The sequence below is a fragment of the Alosa sapidissima genome, chromosome 19 (assembly GCF_018492685.1).
Source record: "Alosa sapidissima isolate fAloSap1 chromosome 19, fAloSap1.pri, whole genome shotgun sequence".
Classification (NCBI taxonomy): Eukaryota; Metazoa; Chordata; class Actinopteri; order Clupeiformes; family Clupeidae; genus Alosa; species Alosa sapidissima.
The window spans coordinates 12,572,193-12,596,764 of record NC_055975.1 but is presented as its reverse complement, the minus strand read 5'-3'; the positions used below and the strand labels follow the sequence as shown (position 1 = coordinate 12,596,764).

The 24,572-nt window shown below is 46.4% G+C and overlaps 1 protein-coding gene across 1 annotated transcript in view; it reads left to right on the top strand.

Annotated features, from left to right (window-relative positions):
- LOC121693579 (kelch-like protein 29) overlaps positions 1–24,572 on the top strand; it is a 79,983-nt gene that overhangs the window by 30,720 nt on the left and 24,691 nt on the right. Inside the window, exons 4-8 of the mRNA XM_042073122.1 lie at positions 2,173–2,320; positions 3,673–4,224; positions 10,500–10,638; positions 16,669–16,865; positions 19,570–19,829. Of these exons, the coding sequence (XP_041929056.1) occupies positions 2,173–2,320; positions 3,673–4,224; positions 10,500–10,638; positions 16,669–16,865; positions 19,570–19,829 (1,296 nt within the window). The remainder of the gene's footprint in view (positions 1–2,172; positions 2,321–3,672; positions 4,225–10,499; positions 10,639–16,668; positions 16,866–19,569; positions 19,830–24,572) is intronic.

The following is a 24,572-nucleotide window of genomic DNA, read 5'->3' as shown; positions in this document are numbered from 1 at the left end:
ATCGTACGCTTCGTACATTCATCTCTATGCTTCACTTTACAGTTATGACCCATTGTTGTTATAGTTTGCCACAGGCAAGAGATGATTAGCTGTGCCACTTTGCCAGACTTTCATACCCTTTCGTTATTTTAGTTTATTTCATTTTTTGTGACAATATGACTTCACTGTCCTTAGGCAGTGTTGGCACAGGAATGGTAATTATTACAATTAAACAACTTGTCAGGCTATTACTGTAGTTTATTTTTGTCTTTGCTCAAAGGATCTCAAGATGGCTCAGCTTTTATCTGCTGGCTCCTGTTTCATCCATCCTCCTCTCTCGAAGGTTGTTTTTAGGGCGTGTACATTCACATGCAGTAGTCTAAAGTTGCGGTTACAATACTACACAGTCATGAACTGCTTCAGCAATCGCTACATTTAAATGAGTTCATATCAATTCACACACATTTTTAATTAAGTCTTGTCATGCAGTGAGCTGTTTTACAGTGACTGCTTCTGTGGCTGTATATTAGCATTGCCTACCTACCTTACTCTTTTTTTTAGATCCCCTTTCCTTGTCAGTGATCACAGAATCCAAAGCAGTATTTACCTCAGATATTCCTTCCATGCACTAGAGGGGCCCAAGGCCTTACCTCAACCAGTGTGTTTACTCTTATGGGTTTGCTGAGTTTGTCACGCAGAGCTGTGTAAAAACCACATCTGTACGGCTTGCAAATGAGAGGAGAGGAGAGAAGAGAGGCCAGGATCTGCAGGACAGATTAGCTCGTTCTACCTGTAAACCGCTTGTTTAACAGCTGGCCTTGAATGTAGGGCTTTCTTGATTTTCCCCAAGCAAACAGAGGCAGTGTGCTCTCTCTCTCTCTCTCTCTTTCTCTCTCTCTGAGGCGGCGTCGCTTGCCCGGTGACAGAGCTTCCGTCTGGAGCGAGATAACGTGAAGTGTGACTCCTGAGGTGGCTGCAGTGGATTCCTCCTGTCAGAGCAGTCTTGCAGTGGCTTCTCTTAAAAAAAGGCACTTTTGCTCATAAAGCTATTTCCTATCAGCACCGCAGACAAATAGTCCTTCCCCTCTTGTCTCTGTGATAAGTCGCTAAGATTTGGGTACATATGGACCCTTTCAAGAGAGTTCCATTATCAGCATCATAGTTGGCCCCACAAGACTTCCGCTTTAACATTCCATATGTTATCTTAATGCAGAGGAAGTAGATTGGGGCCCAAATAGAACGTTCAAGCATTGTTTTTGTTTTGATTGTTGAAAGGGTCTATTGAGCCTGTTCACTGGTTCAGCCCAGTCGGACACCCTCTTTTCCCCATTCATCAGAAATAGTTTAAAATAGCCCAAGTCATTTCTGTGAGAAGCCAAAGGCTCTTTGACTAGAAAACAGCTTAATGGAGTCTTCAGTCTGGCCTCAGAGGATGCTGAGTGGACATTTCACTGTTTCCTCATCCGTCAGTCAGTATAGCCAGACTCTCAGAACAGAGGAGAGATGTTTTGTGGATGTACAGTACATAGATAGTGACAATGCATGACTTTACCAGCCAATTTAGATAAAGACTAGTATGGCAGTCCATGATGGAAATGTTTTACTGCCATTTACAGGGGGAAAAAAGACTCAGGATATTACATGGATGTTATTCCTTGATATGAGGTAGCCGAAGACACTGCACACAACTGTGACTTCATTATCGCTGTTCTGGAATAGAGCTATGCTCTCCCAATGCAATTTTCACTCATGCCATATTGTCAGACACTCCATTGTGATTTCTCCAGCAATAAGGTCAGAAGAACTTTTTCTCTTTTTCTTCTAACTTCCCTCTAGTCATTTGGAAATTGCTTTTTTTTCCCTCTCATACTTTTTTCGAGATTACTGTTCCCCCTTGATTTACAGTCAATGTGAGGCAGATAAGAATTAATTAGTAAAATGCTCTCTATATAGATCAAGCGTTCTTTCGCCAAGTCAGAGTGCCGACCTTGGTTTTGCGTACATTATTGATGGCGCTAATCTGGAACAGGCTGCGTAATTAAAAGACAGAGTGGAATGGAATATTAACAAAGCTAAATGATGTACCAGTGTTTCTGGCGTCGTGGCAGCGTCGCTAGCGATGTGGCTTTTGTAATTAGAGCCGCGGTCTGTGATGTTTACGCGGCCACTCGGTCCTGTCTCATGTTCCGCCAGGTGCCAATGCTGCCTGCGGGGGACGGCCAGGCTCAGGGGCAGGTCCTGGCCACAGGGGTGCGGTGGGGGCAGACGCCCGTCAACCAGTCCACGCCGTGGGAGACAGACGAGCCCCCAGCCAAACAGATGCGGGATAAGGACCTCACAGGTACGTCACGCACATGCACACATACACATGCACATATACACATGCACACATATGCACACACACATTTGCACACACACACACACACACATGCACACACACACACATATGCACACACATATGCATGCACATACACACACACACACACACACACACATGCACATGCACCCATGCACACACACACACATGCACACTCACATGCACACACACACACACGTTCAAAGTTCAAGATGGCTCTTAGCTATGGCATATGGCTTGAAGCATTAGAGCACTTGCGAGCTGTTTTTGTAAGTGTAGATTTTTTTTATGTGGCCATATCTGCAGCTTTTTCTACCTTTCACCCAAGTGTATGAATGTTCACTCATACAGTAGTCAGTCATAGTCATATGATGACATTAACTGCAATGTGTTTGCAATGATGGCCCTGTAGCCTGAACAGGCACATCTACAGTTTACTGTCAGCTCGACAGCCTGGGCCCCTGTCTGGCAATGAATGTGTCGTGTCATTCCTTGTGCATTGTCATTAATTGTTTGACATTGAAAACTAAATAATTTCTGCTATTTTGCGTTGCACAGAGGAAAGCATTTTTGGCCAAAAAAAAGCAGGGCCAAGAGTTCAATATGGCTGCTTGTTGATATGAATAATTAGCTTTCCCTCCGTGATTCAGCCCAATTCCCATTATGAGGCACTCCTCAGTAATGATTCCTCAGCTCCGTACATTCCTACAGAACGCCCCCCCCCCCCACCACCACCACCACCAATCACACACACAGACATACACTCAGAGAGAAATACGCACACATACAGACAGATACAAATACACACACACAAGCATACACTCAGAGAGAAATACGCAAACATACAGACAGATACAAATACACACACACACACACACACACACACACACACACACACACAGACTCACGCACACACACAGACAGACTCACGCACGGCACTCACTAGCATTTGCAAATGAACTCAGACAAAGTGCTGGGCTAACATTACTGGTTCACTGCATCTGTACGCCGCAGTTGATTTCGATGAAGACCTTTAGGGTCGACCACATCTCCTGCAATACATCCACACAGTCGGGTGTTATTTTTAGATCAACGGGCATGGTGAGCCGTGCCGGGCTCTGGAGCGCATGTGATGTGATGGAGTAGAAATGGAGAGTTACGTTGAGGAAGTGCAAATACAAGGGCAAGTATGCATAATGTATGGGCTCAGACATTACTGCACTGAATGGGCTGTTATTGAGCTTTTATCTGGACAGTTAGTCACAGGGTGTGACTCTGGTCAGACACTGTGGTAATGCTAACCCCCACCCCCCTTTCTCTTCTCCGACCTCCCGCAGGGTCCCTATGGCCTCCAGTGGTCACTCAGTCCAGCCTCCTGGCCCACTCCTATGGGATGCCCCAGGCGCCAGCCTACAGCCAGTGTGTGACGGTGCAGGCGCCCATCATCGGCGTGACCCCCACGCTGCCCAACCCGGTGCCCCCACCTCACCCGCTCATGAGCGCCCACTACCAGCTGCCCCAGCAGCCGGCCCAGCCCCTGGCCACCATGGTGCTCAACATGCACAACCAGCCACTGGGCGTGGCCGGCCTGCCGCCCATCACCATGTCCCCCATGACGGGCGTCTGCCAGGTGGCCCACCCCGTCCACACCGTGGTGGGCAACGGCCACATGCACAACCCCATGGTGCCGCCGACGTCCTGCTTGCCCACTGCTGCCGCCACCACCGCCCCTCCGCTGACCAATGGCCAGGCAGCGCATCTGCAGCCCCCCGGCCCGGCCATGCCACCCGTTGTCGCCGCCGCCGCGGCCGAGGGGACTAACGGCCTGCAGATGCTCAGAACTGTAGGGATGGGGAAGTATGAGTTCACCGACCCCTGGCATCCCAAAGGTAAGTCCCGTTCAAAAACAAAAACAAAAAAACATTGCCAAACATATGGTGATACTACTCTGCTGACTCTAAGGTTTTGAAAATGTTGTATTTTCTTAAGTTCTAAGCATTCTTCTCCTCTGAAAAAAGACAGAGTAATATTTTCTCTCATAGTTTCCAGCAAGTTCTCATTTTCTGTCTGTCTAATTCTTTTCACTCCCACTCTCTCTCTCTCTCCTCACTTTCTTTTTTTCCTCCTCTTGTTTCCTACATCTCTCCTTGTCTCTTTCTCTTTTCCCTCTCTCTCTCACTCTCTATCTCTGTATCATTCTCACTCTCTTGCCTCTGTCTCTTTCTCTCTCTGTATCTGTCTCTCTCTCTCTCTCTCGCTCGCTCGCTCCCTCTCCCCTTCTGCCTTCTCCACTGATGGTCTAAAACACATTTATTATGTTCCCAACTTTCACCTTCAATAAAAATACTCATCCGTCTGCCCCACCATGTGGACAAGTGCCTAGTGGATTGGTTCATTTTTTTGTTTGTTTTTCCATTTTTTTCCCTCCTGGTAAAGGCTCATGATAACTTTATGAAGTTTGGAGGTTAGGTGCGCTGACACTTTTACAATTTGCTCGAGAATATATGAAAAAGCTAATAAAGTGCTGCGTTGCACTCTGAATGTGATTTGCAGTTATGAGATTTGCGTGGGTAAGTGCATGTCTGGTGTGCTGCGGTTCTAATTTGAAGTGGCATCACAAAAGCCACATGTTACTCCGGAGAGCCTGTCATTTAGCCACGCACAAAAGAAGAGTCAAATTGACAGTCCCCAGAAGAGTCAGAGACACACACACACACACACACACACACACACACACACACACACACACACACACACACACACACACACACACACACACGCACACTCACAAAGAAAATCACACAATTTTATTTTGTTCCAAAAGCTGCTGCTGAGTCCCGTCTAGGTGCGGTATGAGAACCACCAAGCGAGCGCCAAGTCCCCGGTCTCCCGTTCACCCTGCTCCTCTCAGGGATACATGTACACCCCGGCTACCTTCTCTCCTGGGTTTCCACAGGCACCAGACTGCCTATTTACAAAGATTAGAGCTTTTTAAAAATGTGTATTGTGCTGTAGACATTGTGCACCTTTTTAAATAACAAAAGCTGTCTCCTCATTGTCATTGCCTCTTTTGCCTTATGACTACTAGTTGCCATTAATAACGGTAATAACATATGAAGGAGTCATGTTGAAAGAGTGTTATTTTCCTCAAGTGTAAACCCCCAAAAGCCATTTCCATGCCTACTTTATACACATAAAACACAGGGTCACACAGTAAGCATATGCTCAGATATATGTAAATATCTGTTGTATAGCAATGATGGCAATTCACATGAAAAAGAATTATGGGTTTGTGCTTTGCCTCTTGGCTTTTCTGAAGTCAGGTATTCAATCATGTCCCCCGAAATATTCCAAATAAAAATGAGTTGGTTCTGCAAGCACCACAGGGAAGATTGCATTGTGTATGTTTTTTTGTCGGCAGCAGAAATCCCTCAAATATTCCGTCAAGCTACAGGCAAAGAATCTGTTCCACTGCCTCTCGCTTAAATTGCATGTCATGTTGCATCACCAGAAATATTAATCTTCTATGAGAGAAGGAACATGCAAACCGCTGCACCAGCTCTCTTCGCCAGTTAGCAGCTTGTAATTGAGATTGCAAAGTCCATTCATAAAAATCCCCACAGAGCATGTTTGCTCAGGCAAGGTCACCCATCTCGACAGCCCCCCCCCAAAAACCTTAGGAAAACATTTAGGCACACCTTGATTAACACTGGTTCCCCAGCGCCTTCGTTGCATGGAGTTCAAATAATTCTTCCAATTTATGCATATTTTTATTCCGGACTTACTTTGTTTTAATCTGACTCACGTATTATTACTCTTACTCATTTTAAGTTTAATTGAGACTTGCATACAGTATAATTAAACTGGTACAGCAGCTAATAAAAATAGATAAAAGATGGCAAGGCTTTGTGAGCCCCTAAGATATTAATGAAAGTGGCCTGTGGCCAGCCCGCTGTGCTACCTCCGCCCGTACATAGCGAGCGGCCCTCTGACACCGGCATCATTATTTCCCCTGTAATTAATATAGAGAAAGCAGCCACCTCATTAATTTTGATAATTCACCATCCGCCTCCTTCATGGAGGCTCGTCTGCTTTTCATTAATGATTTCCTCTTCTAACGCGACACAGTCAAACCTCTGACAGGTCCATCTTGCTGCAAATTATCATAACCAAGTAGCCCGAGTCGCTCCCGCAGAAATAGCCACGTTCCCTCCCAAGCTCGTCGCCCGGGACTGAGTGAGCCATTTAGAATTCAGGCTGCCCTCCCCTTCCCCACCCCTCCCCAGCCCCTTTCCTTTCTGTTCGAGAACAAGAGAGACGTCAGTCACAGAGTGACCGGCGCTCTCCTGGCAGAGGAGTGATTAGCGCGACTGGTGGCGGGGAGATTGGAGTGGATTAGCGCTCTAAAAGCACCTGAGGACACACTGGACATTTGCCTTCTGATGACAGCAGATGTTGTTTTTCAACACGCCATGGCAAACAGCAGCTCCCCACAACCACCCTCACCCCCACCTCCTATTACACAAGGAGTGAGACATTAAATTGACTTTTCCTTTTGCTGAATCGAGAGATATGATTGCTGAACTGTGACCCAGAAGTGATTCATATTCAAATGCCTCGGCTGTCAGTGGCTCAGTGGGTTTTGAAAGATTGTACCATGTTTTATTCCCCTCGTTCAAGTGGTTCATTTAACATCAGAATTTCTGCTTCAAAAGCCTAAATCCATGTTTTCCATCTGACATGATGAGATTAATGTGTTGGTCAGCGCTAGAGCAGCCTATGCTGAAATGTGTAGTTTTAAATCAATTTTCTAAGCATTTGGATGTAGGTCAGCAGCTGTCAAAAGACCACCAATGGCTGCGCAGCTTGGACCTGGCCCTGAATGTATGGAGTTGATAGTGTCAAGGGGACATGCCTCTCATCTGAGAAGATTTAATGGTTCAACATGGGACTTGCTTATTCAACATTCTTCTCAAAGAGTTTGTAGCTGAAGGCGGCCAAAGCTTGGCGCCAACAGCACGCCACAGTCAGCAGCAAGTGGGGTGATAAAGAGCTCAGTTGAAAAGTTATTTCGATATTTGTACTGTAGTTTCTGTGCAGCTCTCACAAATTATACACAGTTCGTGTTTGGAGTGCATCTCCTGCCTGAGAAGCAATGGGAAGGCTGGAATTTGCCCAATTTTGCTGTTCTCCATTAGCATAATTTAGTAGTTTGTCATGAGGACTTCCTTTTCTGAATTGTCGTGACATCCTTTTGTAAAATGTACATTTGCCTTCATATACTGTAATCCTCAACTGATCTGGCATGTAATCTTTCAGCAAGGATCATCTGGATGAAAACATGCAGATTTGTTAATACAGCTCCAAGCACTCCAACTGCCATCACAGACTATCAAAATCTGACATGGAGGATTCTTGTTTAGTTTGGCAAGTCTCACTTCAAATACTGTCTATTAAATCCTGACCTTATGGTCGGCTCACATCCAAACTGGTGACACATTGTTCATTTTGTTTCATCAAAGAGAAACTGAAACCACAACCAGAAAAAATAAAAACAGAAAGGTTAAAAAACAAACTGATTGTACGAGACCTTGCTCAGTGCCGAATCTTCCACTTGAACATTTCCCTGCTGACTACTATTACATTTCAAGGGAAGCACAAATACAGTTGCTAGATTTTATTTGTTGACCTTGGAGGGAAGATATAAAAGCTTGCGTCTCTTCACAAAGCACTTTGGATAATGGCATTGTTAAAGCCTGATTGCTATTATCCATTATAGTTTCAAGTCCATCTGTGTTTTAATTGAAGCAGAGCGACATGAATGGTCTCTTTCAGTGGTCTGTGGACCCGATTGTCTGCGGAGCAACTTTGTATGCATTTATTCTGACCTTATCCCTTTGTGAGCCCACCCTAGTCAGGGTGCTATTGAGAACTTTTCATCTCATATCTGCACTTGCATTGTTATCGATTCACAGCTCCTTTGTGTCAAAACAAGAAAAAAAAAACCCACTGGTTTCATGAGCCTCGGTGCTTTCTTGTACAGAAGCCTCTGTAGGCTGTTGTAGGCTGTTCTTATAGGATGATCCAAGGCGGTCTTAAAGCGCCGTTTGGGGAAACTCTGTGTTTGCTCAGATTCGCACCAACAATACAAAGCCAGGGAACGGCAGTAAAATTCCCTTCACTCTCTTCCTGGAATTATCTCGGATTTGGGGCTGCCAGCGTTTCAGAATGTTGTAATAACGAGCTTAGGCATATTTGTAGAGGCTGAGCATATTCCTTCATTCTCAGCCTCACTAAAGTGTCCACCTGTGCCATGTCTTGCCGGGTCCTCCTCCTGAGAACACTGACCCACTTTAAGTAAATTGAGAATAATTAGCTGCCATGGCGCATGGTAAAATCTGGGAGAGCATTTCAGTGAACAGCGCTCACATTAATGCATATTAATGGATTTCAGGAGCACTACTTGGTAATACGTGCCTTAAGATAACCCAGCAGATGTAATATCCGGCAATGGTCTGTCACCACTCGGGGAAGCGGCGGCCAACAAGAGAACCAAGGTGCTCGTACCTGGGTCTTGCCATTATAATTCATCAGCACTGGCATGCGTCCAAGCGCCGTGCAATTTCAGGTCACATTAGAGATGCTATAGCACAGTCTAAAGAGGCCATCTCGGAGGAGACCGTCCTTCTCTGCTCCAAGAGCCCATTTGCAGCCCATTCATTTGCCACAGCCACCCATTCACAAGCTAAGGGGCCTTTTCCTGTTATATATATGGGGGCAGCTTGGACGTATCATGGCTCAGTCATACGTGTCTGTGTGTCAACACAGCGAAGGGTCGAGGCCAGACGAGCCCTAAGAATGTCAGAGCATGAAAAGCAGCCGGGAGCGTCGTCGCCATTACAGTTTGAAGAACTCATTGTAATTTTAGAACAGGGACGTACGTTTTTAAAATTCTAGCAGGGTGTTTAATTGGCGCCTGGAACAGTTCCTCGTTATGGTTATCTTAAAAGACACTCAGACAAGGGCCTGTGTGCGGAGAGCGTTGTCCACGTGAAACAACAGAGAGGATAAAGACCATCAGTCTGGCATCATCAAGGCCTGCACTTCAGGCTGCCGACACATATCCACTGTATCACATCATAAATTCAACACTTTCGGCTTCTGGAAAGTAATACAGTGCATAAATGTTTTATCGTTCAGACAGCATACTTGACGACATTCCGGTGTTCTCTTTATTTGATTTTCCAAACCGATACAACCGTCTAGACCCTTTCAAGAGAGTTCCATTATCAGCATCATAGTTGGCCCCACAAGGCTTCCGTTTTAACATTCCATATGTTATCTTAATGCAGAGGAAGTAGATTGGGAACCAAATAGAACGTTCAAGCATTGTTTTTGTTTTTATTGTTGAAAGGGTCTATAGAGATATTAGTTATGTACTATTCACTTCGTCCTGAAAGTGGTGACTTGTGCCATACAGGTTTTCACCATGTTTCACAAAAGGGTCACAGCAAGCTACAGTATTCAGACAGTCAGCTGTGGTTGGCTGTGCGGTTGGCTGTGCGGTTAGCGCTGCCTCTCGTCTGACCCTGGACCATTCCACTGTTGATTTGAATTCCCTTCCTGCATGTATTCTCATTATTTCACCCATACATTATACATCACTACTGAGTTGGAGTTATCAGCTGCATGTTTATATCAACATATTTACAGAGACAGTGTCGGCCTGTATTCCTCAACTTTCCTTATGCTATTCTCTCACAATGGCTGTGTCTACAGGATCTCTATGCTACACAGTTCCTTAAGACATTTAGACATATTATATTCTCCTTCATTTTTATACAAGCATTATTATTATTATTAAATGCCGTTTTTGTCTTTCTGCCTATCGTTTACTTGTTTTCCTTCCTTTCCCATTGTCTTCTTTCTTTCTTTCTTTCTTTACTTCTTCCTTTCTTTTTACCTCCTCTTTCTTTCCTACTTTCTTACAGTCTTTCCTTCCTTCTTTCTTTCTCTCTTTCTCTAATTCTCCTTCAAGGCTTAATGAAAATCAGTGTTTTTTTGTTTTTTTTTCTACTCTGTCACTGTGAATTCACCGAAATAAGAATGTTGCTCTCTTCTGTTTTCTCCATGTTTCTCTTCTTGTTTCTTTTCCGTTCTACAGAGATGTTGAAGGAACTGAACCAGCAGCGGCGAGCGAAAGAGTTTACAGACCTGAAAATAATTGTTGAAGGCAAAGAGTTTGAAGTCCACCAAAATGTTCTAGCTTCCTGCAGCTTATATTTCAAGGACATGGTTAAAAGGTTTGCTTTTCCTCCAGCTGTTGATCTGATCTGTTCTTTTTGTAGGGTGCATTTGTGTCGCTTCTTTTCCCTTCCCCCTCTCTCTTGCAGGTGTGAAGAAAGAGGTGCCTACCACAGGGCCAGTAGCCATTCCCTCTATCACTCAAATGAATGTATTTCTCTTTGGGGGGAAAAAAGGTCAACACTTATCCTACCCTTTCATCTCCTTAAACTAAATGAGCAAATTTACATTTTAATGGGCAAAAAGTTCCATGACTGGGTTTTTTTTTTTTTTTTTTTCGTTTTATTATTTTTTTTTTTTATATTATTCTAAATGTCAGAAGCAAATAGTAGAAAATATTAGCGAGGCAACTGGCATTTCTAATCAGTTCATCTCCCGGGCATTTCCTTTTTTTCCATATGTTCCCGTGCAAGTGGTAACATGCCAAATACATTATACAGTGCACATGAATTGAGAAAGCCACTCACACACACACACACACACACACACACACACACACACACACACACACACACCGATCACCCTAGTTTTTTAGCCCATGCAGCAGCATAACTCTGGGAGCAGCACAGATGTCCTTTGTGCACTCCCCGCGTGCTCTGGAGGTGTAGCATCGCGTCGGTGGTCTGGCCGGGCCGAGTGCTGTAGAGATGGATGACTGCCCTTAGTTTGACCCTCTCTGTGCTACTGTCAGACCTCTAGCCCCTCGCCTGGTGCCTCCCACTCCAACCCCCCAACCCCACCACTCTCCCAACACACCTTTGCTTTTCTCAGATCGCCTGACGGCCCGCCAGCGTATTGCGCCGGGCATTCCAGCCACACCGAGAGCCACCGCCAGCCCCTCGGTTGCACATCAGATTTTTTTTTTTTCTTTTCTTTTTCTTTTTCTTATTCCCTACATCCTCTGCCATTGTGTTTGCACCTCCTCTAGCCTCCCCATGCATCTCCAGCCCCCCCCACCCCCCTCCCGCGCCTCCTTGCCTCCCTCCTGCCCGCCTGCCCCAAGAGCCAAAATTAGAGCATCACAGCCTGCCGACATCTGACAAGTCCCTCAGGTGTGGATCAGGTGCATGTCGCTTGAACTCTCTGGGAAGTTGCCCGATGTCCTGAAGCAATGCCAGACACACGCACAGCGTGAAAAGGTCTCGGATCTTTGGGTCTGGCGGGAAAAGGGGGAGCGGCGCGGAGCTTTCATTAATTTATAGAGCCAGTGATCGGTGTCTGTGTTTGGAGAGAGGGACATCTTTAAAGCTGCCCTAGTCTGGTCCCAGGTATTTTCAGGAGGGAATTTGAGCCACATCTCACTTGTATTATTAAATTACAGCTTCTGTCTGAACAGGTAATTTAGTGCCTTTTGTCCCTTGTTCATTTTCTTTACAGAACTGTTACTTCTTTACTCAACGTTTTTCTATGAGTTTCTATCCTTTGTTTATTGATGTTTTTTGCACTTACTGTTTGCCTCTATAGTCTGGGATTAGTAGAGTATCAATAGTTACTGACAATCCTTTGATCCCTGTTAAGCATTCCATAATCCTGTAAAGGAAGAGAAAAATATTTTTCAAGTCACAAAACACACTTAGAGACTTTTGCCTGCTGTTAATGTACTCCAGTATCAGCAATGGAGTCCACGGACATCTAATATATCACACGCCAAGAGTCCCGCGCCAGCGAGAACAGATTTTTTGGGGGGATTGGAACTCTGCCTCCACCTGATTGTAAATTTGGCTTCAGCTCCTCAGCACTAGGCTATCTGGGGAAGTGGCGGCAATGAAAACGGCATTAGGGCTCGTAACATTGACTGCGGATCTGACACGGGCGTCAGTGGAGCAAGAAATGTGCTGATGCCCCTCTCAATGCTATCAGAGTCCCCCGCGCTCTTGCAAGGGTGAACAGGACAGGCTGCTGAAGCTGCGGCTCTCGGACGAGGGCTGGGGCTGGGGGCTCGGGGCTGAGGCCTGCTGTGTGTGTGAGCACGCTCCGTCCTCTCTCCTCTTCCCTGCTGTTCAAACTCTCCATCATTTCCCTGGCTAGGGAGTATGCACTTTGCGAGGCTGTGAAAGGCAATCCTGTTTTTTTAACGTCCAAATCCAAGTCCCTGCCATTCACCGGTCACAGGGAGCTCAGGGCTCAGATCCCAGATTATTGTATGTGGTCTCTCACAGCTTCCTTTCTACCGCCCTTTACAAACACACACACACACACACACACACACACACACACACACACGCACGCACACACTCTGCAACTAAGCTTTCATCAATGCTCACAGCATTCTGTTCTGGATCTTTTTTTTTTCAGAACCAAAATCCTATGAAACTTGTGTTGTGCTGCCCTAATCTTTAAAGCCAGGATGAGTGTATCTAGGTTTATCTTATCACATAGGCACAGGGAACACTGGTCAATGCAAGACACTGTCAAAGATACACAGGCATATTTTTTGTCTGTGGAAATGTCAACCATTGCCTGAATTTGCCCATGTTCCATTTCAGGTCATGTATTTTGCTGAGATTGATATATTTTTTGTCATTGCTTTTGAAAAGACCCCATTTGTCCCACATGTCAAATCTGAACAAATCATTGATGTTCCAGAAGATACTTTCATTCGGCTGTAATCGAAATTTAATATCAGAGATGGCTGACAGACCTTTTAAGGGGGTTAGCATAAATGGGGCTAGGGGTTTAAAGAGAATTCTCTTGCCTTTTTTAACGTGTTATCTATCTTTCATTTGACGCGGAAGCTCACATTTAAAGCTATCTAATAATCTGCCAAAGGCTCTCGCTGCTCCATACTTTTTCATACAGAGCCCACCACATGTATCAATCTCCCTCTCTCTTGTTAACACTCTCTCTCCTCTTTCTCTTTCCTGCCCTCCATCCCTCCCTCCCTCCATCTCTCCCATAAACATACACAAGCATAGACATGCACATAGACATGCCCTTACACAGCAGCATGGAAAAAGCCCATTCTAAAGCAATATGATGTTGTGGGGGGTTTTAATATACAGTGGCGCAGAGGTAAGCCACTTGCATCAGAATTTCATCTCTCCCAGGAGACCTCGCTGTCGAACACATAGTCTGTCTATCTGCCCCTTTCTGCCTAGTAGCTGATGTACCACACACACACACACACACACACAGACATTGAAAGATTTACTGCTGCCAGTCCCATATAACTCCAGTGTGTTTGTGTGTGTGTGTGTGTGTGTGTGTGTGTGTGTGTGTGTGTGTGCGTGCATGCGTGTGTGTGTGTGTGTAGATTTCATTGGAATTTGACGGGGAAAGAGCACACACACACACACCATCCCCCCACAGTCTCCTTGTACCCCTTGTACTCACATCCAGTTGCCTTTGCAGCACAAATCCCAAGGCACACAAATCAAACACCTTGGCTGGCCACATATGTTTTGTTTTTCATACACCCTGTGCATGTTTGTGTGTGTGTGCTCGTGTGTGTGTATGTGTGTGTGTGTGTGTGTGTGTGTGTGGGGGGGGGGGGGGGGGGGGGGTTGCACACAAACACCTTAGCTGGCCACAAATGGTTCTTTCATACACCCTGTGCCTGTTTGCTCATTCAAGGAAACATCAATAGAATCAGACCAAAGGTGCCCACACACAGCCAACAAAAAGCAAACAGGTTCTCTCTTAACTCTCTGCTTCACCTGTTCCTCTGAACTAGTACAGTGGGATGCACTCAAGTGGCTAGGCAATCATCCGTGAATTTTGCTGTCTTTTTGTTTGGCACTGTCTATTCCCCAATCAGTGCTGAGATCAGAGGAAGGGGACGATGGCATCCTAGTTTATGCATGTTTATAAATAGAGTATATGTCATGTGCATGCATTGCAAATATATAGAGAGGGCTATTGGGAAAGAGGAGATTAGAGTCTCACCACTTTCCACTGTCAGATTAATTCTAAAACAAACGTAGAATTAATCTCTTCTGTGCCAACTGGCTTCTTTCTATTCTTTCCTCACTTTGCCAGTATAATCAAGATAATGGCTCCAGCGGCAGAGAGTGGAGAGGGGCATTTCGATAACCGCCTTTTTTTTTTCTTCTAGTCCGAAACCAGGCTTGCAATCAAATGCAAAAGGACTGCTTGCCGCCTTAAAAAAAAGATTTGTCAAAGCATAAGTGTCTATAGAGAGAGAAAGAGAGAGTGTGTCTGTCCCTGTGAAATCAGTTTGAGATAACTAAATGATTGGAGGCAAGTGCTGATGGGTTTTTGTTTTTTGGTTATTTTTTGAAGGTCTCTTATTATTTTCTTTATTTCTTCTGTTTTTCTTCTTACACACTTTCCCTCTCACATCCCCCTTTCTAATGGTGGATTTACTTTTGCCTTTCGTTGGTTAATACCTCAACTGCCACTTCAGCCCCAGTTTCAACTGACAGTAATAAACATTGGATTTTTGTTTTTCTTTTCAGGAGTAACACACTTGATTTTTCAGCCCCTTCCAGAGAATTCCACCATCAATTCATAGTCTCTTGCCTTTACCTTCTCCCCCCCTAGTCAGACTTAACACATCAACTAATACATCAGTTTGTATGCAGGCCATGGTGACGTATTCCGTTTCGTTTGGCTTTGTTTGTTATTTTTGTTGTTTCGGCAGCAGCTGAAGGGTGCTTTTGTTTAGTCAGACTATACCCAGGTCCCAGTCATGGAACGGCCCCCGCCCAGAGAAGAGTGGCTGCTGGCTACCTGTGGCAGTGCTGGTGTTCTCTCTTCCCCCATCCTCCCCTCCCCTCTTCCCCCTTTTCCTTCTTTCCCATCGATCTAATCACTCTGTCCATCACCCAGACATCCGCCTGTTCATCTGTCTGTGTCTATATGCTAAATTACGCTTTTCAACTACACTATGTTTCCAAATGGTTGGAATGCAAAACAAAAAACAAAAAACACACACACATGCACACACGCACACACGCACGCACGCAGACACACACAGACACACACACACACACACACACACGCACACACGCACGCACGCACGCACGCAGACACACACAGACACACACACACACACATACTCATACATACAGACACAAAAACACAAGCCACCATTTTCCAAACCATGGGCTCGGTGCTGCTGTTTGTTGGGGTCCATTGCAAATGGAGAGGGTGTAGAAAATGGAGGCAGGAAACATGAGGGCTATTTGCTTGTCAGTGCCTTGCGGGCGCGAGACCATTGCTCAGTGGGTCTGCGCTTTCCCATTACCACCACGTCCTTTCATTAGAGAGTTATCAGCCGCAGTGACTGTATGGGGAGGCATCATGGAGGCGCCTGGCACAGAGAAGCCCTCCCATGTAATGGAGGGTTGTAGGCCCACTGTAGCCCCCATAAGACCCACACACCGCTCAAAAAACACCCCCCTCCCTGCCTTCACCCCCCCCCCCCCCCCATACACACACACACACATTACCCCCACCCCCCTCAACTTCCGAAAAGAAAACAATAGAAGCCACCAATCACCAGCGTTGCCACCTCAACAAGCTGCTAGGCGGCGGCAGGAGAGGAAAAATGTGGCTGGCTCTCTGCCCTCTCTCCCAGAACGAGACATGGCTCTCTGCTCCAGACTGCTCCACTCCTGGATGAATTTTAATGTGTGCTGTGCATGATGATGTAAAACTGCAGGACCCCCCCACCCCACTCCCTAAGCACAGACTGGGAGATGCAGTTCTCTCCAGTCAGAGACAGTCTCCACAGATTAGTGAGAGAAAAGAGACAATAAGCAGTGTGCAATGTTGGATGTGAAATTAAACATCATCCAGCAGATTGGGTCCTTGCAGCATGCTGTGTCTTAATGATCATATTGTGATTTCCTGCCCTCCCTTCTCACCCAACCCACCGTCACCCCATACACACACACACACACACACACACACACACACACACACACACACACACACACACACATACACACACACCTTAGCACCAGCTGTGTTGATGGCTAAAGTTGAGCAGGCGAGCGTGGCGTGGCGCGGGGGGGGGGGGGTCAGCAGTGTGGTCTGACCGCGGCGTCTCCGCTGTGCCGCAGGTTGTCGGGGGAGAGTCGGAGCGGCGAGAAGCTGCGGCTCATCATGAGCAACATCAGCGCCGACGTGCTGGAGCTGCTGCTGGAGTTCGTGTACACGGGCTCGCTCATCATCCACTCGGCCAACGCCAAGACCCTCCTGGAGGCCGCCAACAAGTTCCAGTTCAACACCTTCTGCAAAGTCTGCGTCTCCTTCCTAGGTAAGCAGCCCCCGCCATGCTCTAAGGTGTGTGTGTGGTGTGTGTGTGTGTGTGGGGGGCGGCGGTTATTTTGGAGACCTGTCTTACTCAAGTAAGCCTCCAGAGGTGTGTGTGGTATGTGTGTGTGTGTGCGTGTGGCGGGGGGGGGGGGGGGGGGGTATTCTGGAATGCTTAGACAGAGCAAATCTCTGCTTTTCGCTCCCAATGCCTCCGATACTTGCCTCAGCCACGCCAGTCTGGCCTGAGTTGTTGTCTAGGTGATCGGTAAGGGTTTTATGGGATGTCCTTTCGCAGTCAAGTCTGATCACGCTGCCAGAGTCCCAGCAGTGTTTGACACATCTCCTCCTCTCTCTCCTCTCTTCCCCCTCCTCTCTCATTCTTCCTCTTTCCCCCTTATCTCTCTCTTCTTATCACTCCCATTCTCCCTCACTCTCCCACTCTCTCTCTCTCTCTCTCTCTCTCTCTCCTCCTCTCTCTCTCCTCTCTCTCTCTCTCTCTCTCTCTCTCTCTCTCTCTCTCTCCTCTTTCTCTCTCTCTGGCATCAGTGGTGCACCAGAGCTGATTAATAGACGTCCAGCACAGGACACTCCAGTGTAAACAGGAGACCATGATTAATGCACTTATTAATGCCGCTCTGCTCCAGCCATGGCTTTTTCCACGGCGCCGGACCTGAGATTAGTCCAGAGAGTGTCGTTTGGCCGCGTCAGGGGACCCCTAAACCCCCACCACCCATCACCCCCCCACCCCCCACTGATGATTTGTGTCCGTGATCCTGAGAAGATAAAAGTCCGCTGATCATAACAGCTTAAGGGGGGGAAACTACAACAGGCTCCCTCCGCCACTGCCTGCTACTCAGGGCTAGCCAAGCGCCACAGCACGCGCCTGCCTGCAATATACATTTTTCAACAAGCCCGGCGCCTTTCAAAGACCGGCTGTGGTGGTGGTGGCGCGAAGGCTGCCGTGTCATTTCCACAGGCCCAGCCATTGTTTTATGCATGGCCCCCTGTCACATGTCGAGGAGCCGGGTCCCTCGCTTTTAATGAAGCCTTAACAACCCAGCGCCACAGAAAGGTTCTGCTCATTCGCCACCAAATGTCACCGTATACGCGTGCCACCATACGTGTGCACCGAGACAGCGGCGCGGTTGAAAGCACTTCACCTTCCTTGTGCCCTGGAGCCGCACATTTCTGACAAAGGGAGAGCGAGAGCGAGAAAGAGAGAGAGACGAAGAGAGAGGAGAGGAGATCAGGCAGAAGCCAGTGAATGGTAGTTGACGTGCCTTTTTGTGAAATCTGTTCACCACTTCAAAAAGATCCCTCAGCCTCGCTTCTGACCGCTGAGTTTGGGGTTTGTCTTCCAGTATTCCTGTCAGTTCCCACCTCTGGGAACTGCCATTTAATAATCCATGAACGCCTCACTTGGTATGAAATGACATTTATTCCTTTAGGGATCCTCTGCTGCCGTGTGACCAGCTCAATATATGCGAGCATAAGATAAGAAGCTGAGAGGTGTTGCACGACTTGCATCGTCTCCATTTCGTGGGCAATTAGCATAGATATTTAACATCTCCAGTAAATATCTGAGGACGTAGCTTCACACCATAGCAGTGATGTGTTGGACTGCTTTCAGGGATTTACTCTCCCACTTTGCTGAAGTGAGCGAAAGGAAACGGATCTCTCATGCTGATCTATAGTGGAGCACTGTGCCCAAATAACCATTGCCTTTTAAAAGCCTTATTAAAGTTAATAAGAACCCCCCCCCCCCCCCCCCCCCCCCCCCCCCCCCCCCCCCCGGCTATTTACCAAGCCAAGCCACCGTCTTGGCACCAGTGTGTTCCGGTGTAATGTATGCGGAGCCCTCAGACAAAACAGCTCATTTAACAGCAGTTGGATAGACCATGTGTAACCATATATGAGCTGCCTTTGCAAAAATTACCAGTCATTAACACTGGGAAATGAAATTGGTGCAGGGATGATAGTGTAATGATCTTGATAATCTCTCTCATTGCCTAATCGTACACATAGTATAGATTCAGTTTTTTTGTGTTTGTGCACGCATGCAGCATGTAGTCTACTACAAGAACATGCTCAAATGCACAAATGTCTGTCCTATTGGTATCATGTTTATTCTTACTTTATGGATCGTCTGCTTGATCTACAGTAGCAATGGAGTGAATGGAAGCACATGATTCCATTTGAATGTTACAGTGTACACATGTTTCTTTAAGAGCAGCACAGAGGCTGGAGATCTCTGAGATTCAAAGCTATTGGTTTTGGGAGTTATTTAGCTGACCTTTCTGTGCCATGAAAAAGGTCTGTATCTGTCTATACTGATCAAAGGGACCCCCAAGCAGACCTCTCCTGTGTCCAATCGATTTGCCCTCTCAGTTCTCTCCCCCCCACCACCACCACCACCACCGCCCCCTCTGCCCCCTCTACCAGCTGTTTGAGATATTGTGCTCCAGCGCAAGCCACCCAGATAAATTTAATCCACCACAACACAAGGCCCACACTCTCTGATTGTTAATGTTTTATGTGTTCGGTTTGTCCTTGCGCGTGTGTGTTTATCTGTCCGTGTGTGTGTCTGTGTGTGTGTGTGTGTGTGTGTGTGTGTGTGTGTGTGTGTGTGTGTGTGTGTGTGTGTGTGTGCGTGCATGTGTCTGTGTGTGTGGGGGTGGTGTGTCCATGTGTCTTCTGTCTATCAGAGAAGCAGCTGACGGCCAGTAACTGCCTTGGCGTGCTAGCCATGGCTGAGGCCATGCAGTGCACTGAGCTCCACAACATGGCCAAGGCCTTCGCCCTTCAGAACTTCCCCGAGGTGGCCAGCCAGGATGAGATCCTCAGCGTCTCCAAAGATGACCTGGTCAGCTACATGTCCAACGACAGCCTCAACACAAAGGCCGAGGAGCTGGTCTACGAGACAGTCATCAAGTGGATCAAGAAGGACCCCAGCAGCCGAGTCCAGGTAAAGCCCCCAGCCCATCCAACCCCACCCACCCTACCCCCTGCTGTGCACTCAGTTACTTCCATCAGTACACTGCTAGTGTGCACTATATACTTAAAGTAAGTATTTGAAGAGTGCAAATTGCTGGTTTGAGATACAGCCCATGTTGACTGCGTCTCCACCATCTCCGTGGGCCTCTTTAGTTGATGCCTGTCACACAATCCTGACATTTCATTTCACTCTGATGAAGCCACTGCATCAAATGAGGCACAGATGGAAGGGGTCGTAAAAACTAAACAGGCTAGATTAAAAAAGATGAACTGAAATGGAATCAAAAACCCGAAGGGTGTTACTCTATGTGAGCATGTTAGACTGTTTCAATCTGTTTTAGACAGTTTTTATCTGTCTTGATGAAAATGAATTTCATGTTGTGTTTATGGGCAAGATGTTTTTGACATCGATATTAATATCCGTCTGTTGGAGTATGTGTGTATGTTCTGCATGTCAGAGTCGAGTAAATTCAGCCGTTTAACAGCTCCAGAGACACATAAAGGAAGAGAAGCTTAACCGGATCGAGGCTTCTCTGTGACGGCTGAAAGAAACAATGCACACATATGTCACTCGTTTAGTCCAAGCACTCGGTGAATGCTTTGAGACTTGAGCTATCCGTCGCGCACTCTGACCTCCGTGTCCTTCAAACAAGAGATCGTTTCAGAATGGAAATGCCTGTACTTTCTGCCTATCCAGCTGTTACTGATCCAGACCCGTAGCAGTTACAGATCTCTGCATGTTTACTGCCTTCATTTATTTGTATGTGGTGTATTATGTAATTGCCTTTTGGGAATGATCCACTAATTGTGTGATTCTTTTTCTCAGCCAGAGCCTGTCATAGTTGCTAGGGACCCCATATGGATTTTGATTTGAGTGCAATTTCAGATCCCTGTTGGCCTTGCAACATAGATAAAAGCCAGTGACCTTGTTATCACAGAACATAATTGTGTTATCATTTTCTTACCATATGATTAGGTCACAGTGCCCAGTTGGACAGATTCCACATTGACTTATTAGCTGCTTTTAGCTTGTGAGACACATGGGCTTGTAAATATTCCATGTGCTTTGGCAGAAGAATGACAGAGTACAATGTGGCAGGTCTACAGTGTCTCATATCGAATATATGGCAGTAAAAAAACTAGTTTTCCCCAAAGAACTGTTTCAATTGTGCTTGCTCATTTGAAAGAGGGAAGCCATTCTCCTAAGGTGTGTGGATGATAAATATGTGAACATTTTGAGTATCTTTTTATTGTTTACAGTGTGTTTTTTTATTATTATTTAATTGGTGTGAGATCTAAAGTACAGAATTTCCTCTTCTCCCCTAAGGAGTAGGCTTGAAGTCTCATTCCTTTTCATCAGTGAGAAGAAATGACTACAAACAGACCAACTCTCAAGGAGCGCAAGGCACATTCTCATATTCCCCGTAGTCCTCCATTTTCTGACAACACCTTTAACAGGCGTGTGTGTGGCTTGAGACGACAGCAGACTCGGACAACATTCACATGATTTTCCTAAGATTCTCCTCACAACAACAAACGGCTCCTCGGCAAGTGACTCAGCAACCCCACAGATCCTCCGGCAGAAGGCTGTTAGCTGGCGGCGAACGCACGAGAGGATACTCATTGCTTTTCTTTTGATTCTTTCCCCGTCTGTTTTCCTCCAGCCCCCAACCCCCTCCACCCCTACCCCCTCCCCCGCTCCCCCCTCAGCGTCTCGCCAGTGTGTACACATACCAGGGCTGAGGCGAGCCAGTCGAGGAGTTCTGAGGGGCAAGCAGGAATTTACACCAGGTCTTTTCTTTCCCCCCAAAGCCAGCAGCTTTAGCAGACACCTTATCTCAAACATCAGGGCTCTGGCTGAAATCTTCTATCCCGCTCAGTCAGGGAATATAGGAAGGGAATAGAAAAAGAAAAAAAACCTCCAGCGCTCACTTCTGAAATCCTCATTGTTTAAAGACTAAACTGGGTATTCTTTCAGCATTTCAGTTTTCTGTGTCCTATGGTGACAAATGCAAGATTTTCATGAGCATGTCTGTGGCAGAAGCGAATCCATTTGCAACGATTTTATGATTTTTTTTTATTTTGTTATGTGCATATGATTGAAAATATTTTTTCTTATCATCAGTGCAATCAGAATTTACTAGATTCCAGATTAAATCAGCGTTTTGCCAAGCAATTTGTTCATTCCTGCTGTGGCTGATTGTATAAGTACATCCAAAAAGTTATGGAAATTAAGCTACTGTGGATGTGCCGGGAACACAAAATGGGTTTTACTGTAAAACTGCACACAAACTCTGAAGCACCATTTTGTGTAATGCCTTCTAACATGTCATTTCAGAGCGGTAGCACGTACGAGTGCGGTCACTTGGGACAAGTTGTGCCTCCCCCTCGGTTTGAGCAGGCCGGCATGTTTTGTTTTTTATTTACTGCTGCTGAAAAGCCACTGGACTGCGGAGGTCAGCATGCGGAGGTTGATTGGGCGGTGCAGGTGCAGAGGTGAAAGCGAAAATAGAACCCGGCCAGAGTTTGCGCAGCAGTTCCAGTCGAGTCAAAACAGGGGTCCGTCGCAATGGCCACCTCTGTTCTACGACCGCTCCGACAATAAATCTACCTCAATATCCACCAGTGGTCTTCCTGGAATAGGCTCGGGGAGCACTGAATCAAAAGCCAGTGACTTCTGAGGGTCAAAGAGGGCAGGCGCGCTCTGTTGGCCGCAGAGGCTCGTGTCAAGTGAAATATACAGCAGCCGGAGTCTTGGAGCGACCAGGAGGACCAAGGCTGGCTCCCCCTGAAGCCCCTCTGCTATGGGTGGCGCAGTCTTGGACATCGTGCAGGAAAGGGGAAAAGCAAGCGGGTGGAATTTCCAGTCGAAGGATGAGGAAGAAAACAATCCACACACAAGCCCCTTCACACAGTTGTACAAACCATTTGTTCCTCCAGGGCATGAACCATACCATTAATGTTGCCCTTTGGAGTTCAGAGAGGGAAAAAAAAGTTGGTTGTTTTGCTCACGTTATTTGCCCTGTGTTTGTTTCTCGCATTCCCTGCATTTGCTTCAACACAACTCTGCCAATTATCTCGCTCCATTTTTCTGACACTGCGTCAAAACGGACAGTGTGCCATGCGCACATATGTCTCCATGTCGGAGGCCTCACGCGAATCAGCCGCACCTGTCAATCACACGCTGCAGCGAGGGGAGAAGGCGGGGAGTGGTGCGAGCCAATAGAGCGCGTTGTTTGGAGAGTGCGAAACTATGCTGTGAAACAAGCTCAGATGGCATGAAAGAGAGGCAATGGAGATTGATGCAGTGACCTTATGTTTATTTGGCCCAAGACAGACTCCATTGAAAAAAAGCGCGCAAGAGGAAATCAATCTGAATTCGGCTGAAAATGAGCTGGGCTCGGCGGCAGCAGTCCCGTGGGGCCCACAGCCTATGAAATCACAAATCCAGCGTGGCACTGATGCAGAACTGTGAGGAAAAGCACTCTCTCTTTCTCTCCCTCTCTCTCTTTCTGTTCATTTATTTCTTTATTTATTTTCTTTTTTTCCCTTGTTAGGTTTCTCTCTGTCGCTTCTTGGTTTCTCTCTCTCTGTCTCGCTCCACTTTTGGTTTGTAATCCAGGTTTCAGACCATCTCAGTCCAATTTGATGGAGTAGGTAGATACATACAGTAAGTCGGGACGGGAGTCTTTGTTTACCCTGCCAGACTTCTTTGGTGTGCTGCGTTCAGGCTGAGTGTATTATGCAGACTTCTGCTGTACGTCAAAGGCAGGAAATGGGAACTATATATGAAAAAGCACAATGCACTCAGAAACACGGCTTCTTCTCTGATGAAGCTCGGCCTACTTCAAAGGCTGGTTGTTATCTTATTATGATGTGTAATCATCAGATAAGACCAGGCAATAAATGAAAGATTGGGACTGTAATCACAGAAAGAGAGAGAGAGGTTGAACTTCTGATTAATAACAGAAAAAGAAATGAAGAAAAAAAATGCCTTTGTCTGTGGTTGCAGGTAGAAAGAGTCTGATTGGGCGGTTGCTCTGATCAAGTCGTTCCTGTGAGGATGTCACGCCACAAGCAAGTTGTGGATGACATTTTGTTTGTTATATCTGAAGAATGAGATGATGATGATTGGCAAATTGGCCTGCCTTAAAATCCACATCTGATCAAAGCCCAAGCATTTATTTATTCAGCTTTCATAGCATTAGAAGACATCCCATCTAATCTGCATGAATAATGTATAGTGTCAGATTTTATCCAATCAGATGGGATCAAACTGATTGGATTTGAGGATTTCTATTCAGTACAGTGCATCTCTTATCGGAGGGAGGATTGATAGGGTTCTTTGTACAAGGATGGCATGGCAAATTCTTTATTTTATTATTTTTTTGTGTGTGTTGGATAATGTGTGTTTTTCATTGGCCTGAAAGCCATTACTATAGGCCAGCCAGAGTAGAGGAGGTTCACAAACGGAATGCATTGGTGGCAGTGTTGAAAGTGAGGCAGGCGTATTATGGTACACCTGTCATTATGCTGAGGACCACTGATGGCTCTCGCAGCTCAGATGTGTGTGCATTTGACTGCTGTTTTGTTAAACCCCCTGCGGCATCTGGCTCCTCATTCACCTGGCTTGTTTTAAGACAGCTCTCAGTCTGGGGCTGCTGTCTCCTGCATCTCCTTATAGCTCTGTGCCAGTCTGCCTCGGCTCTCTCCC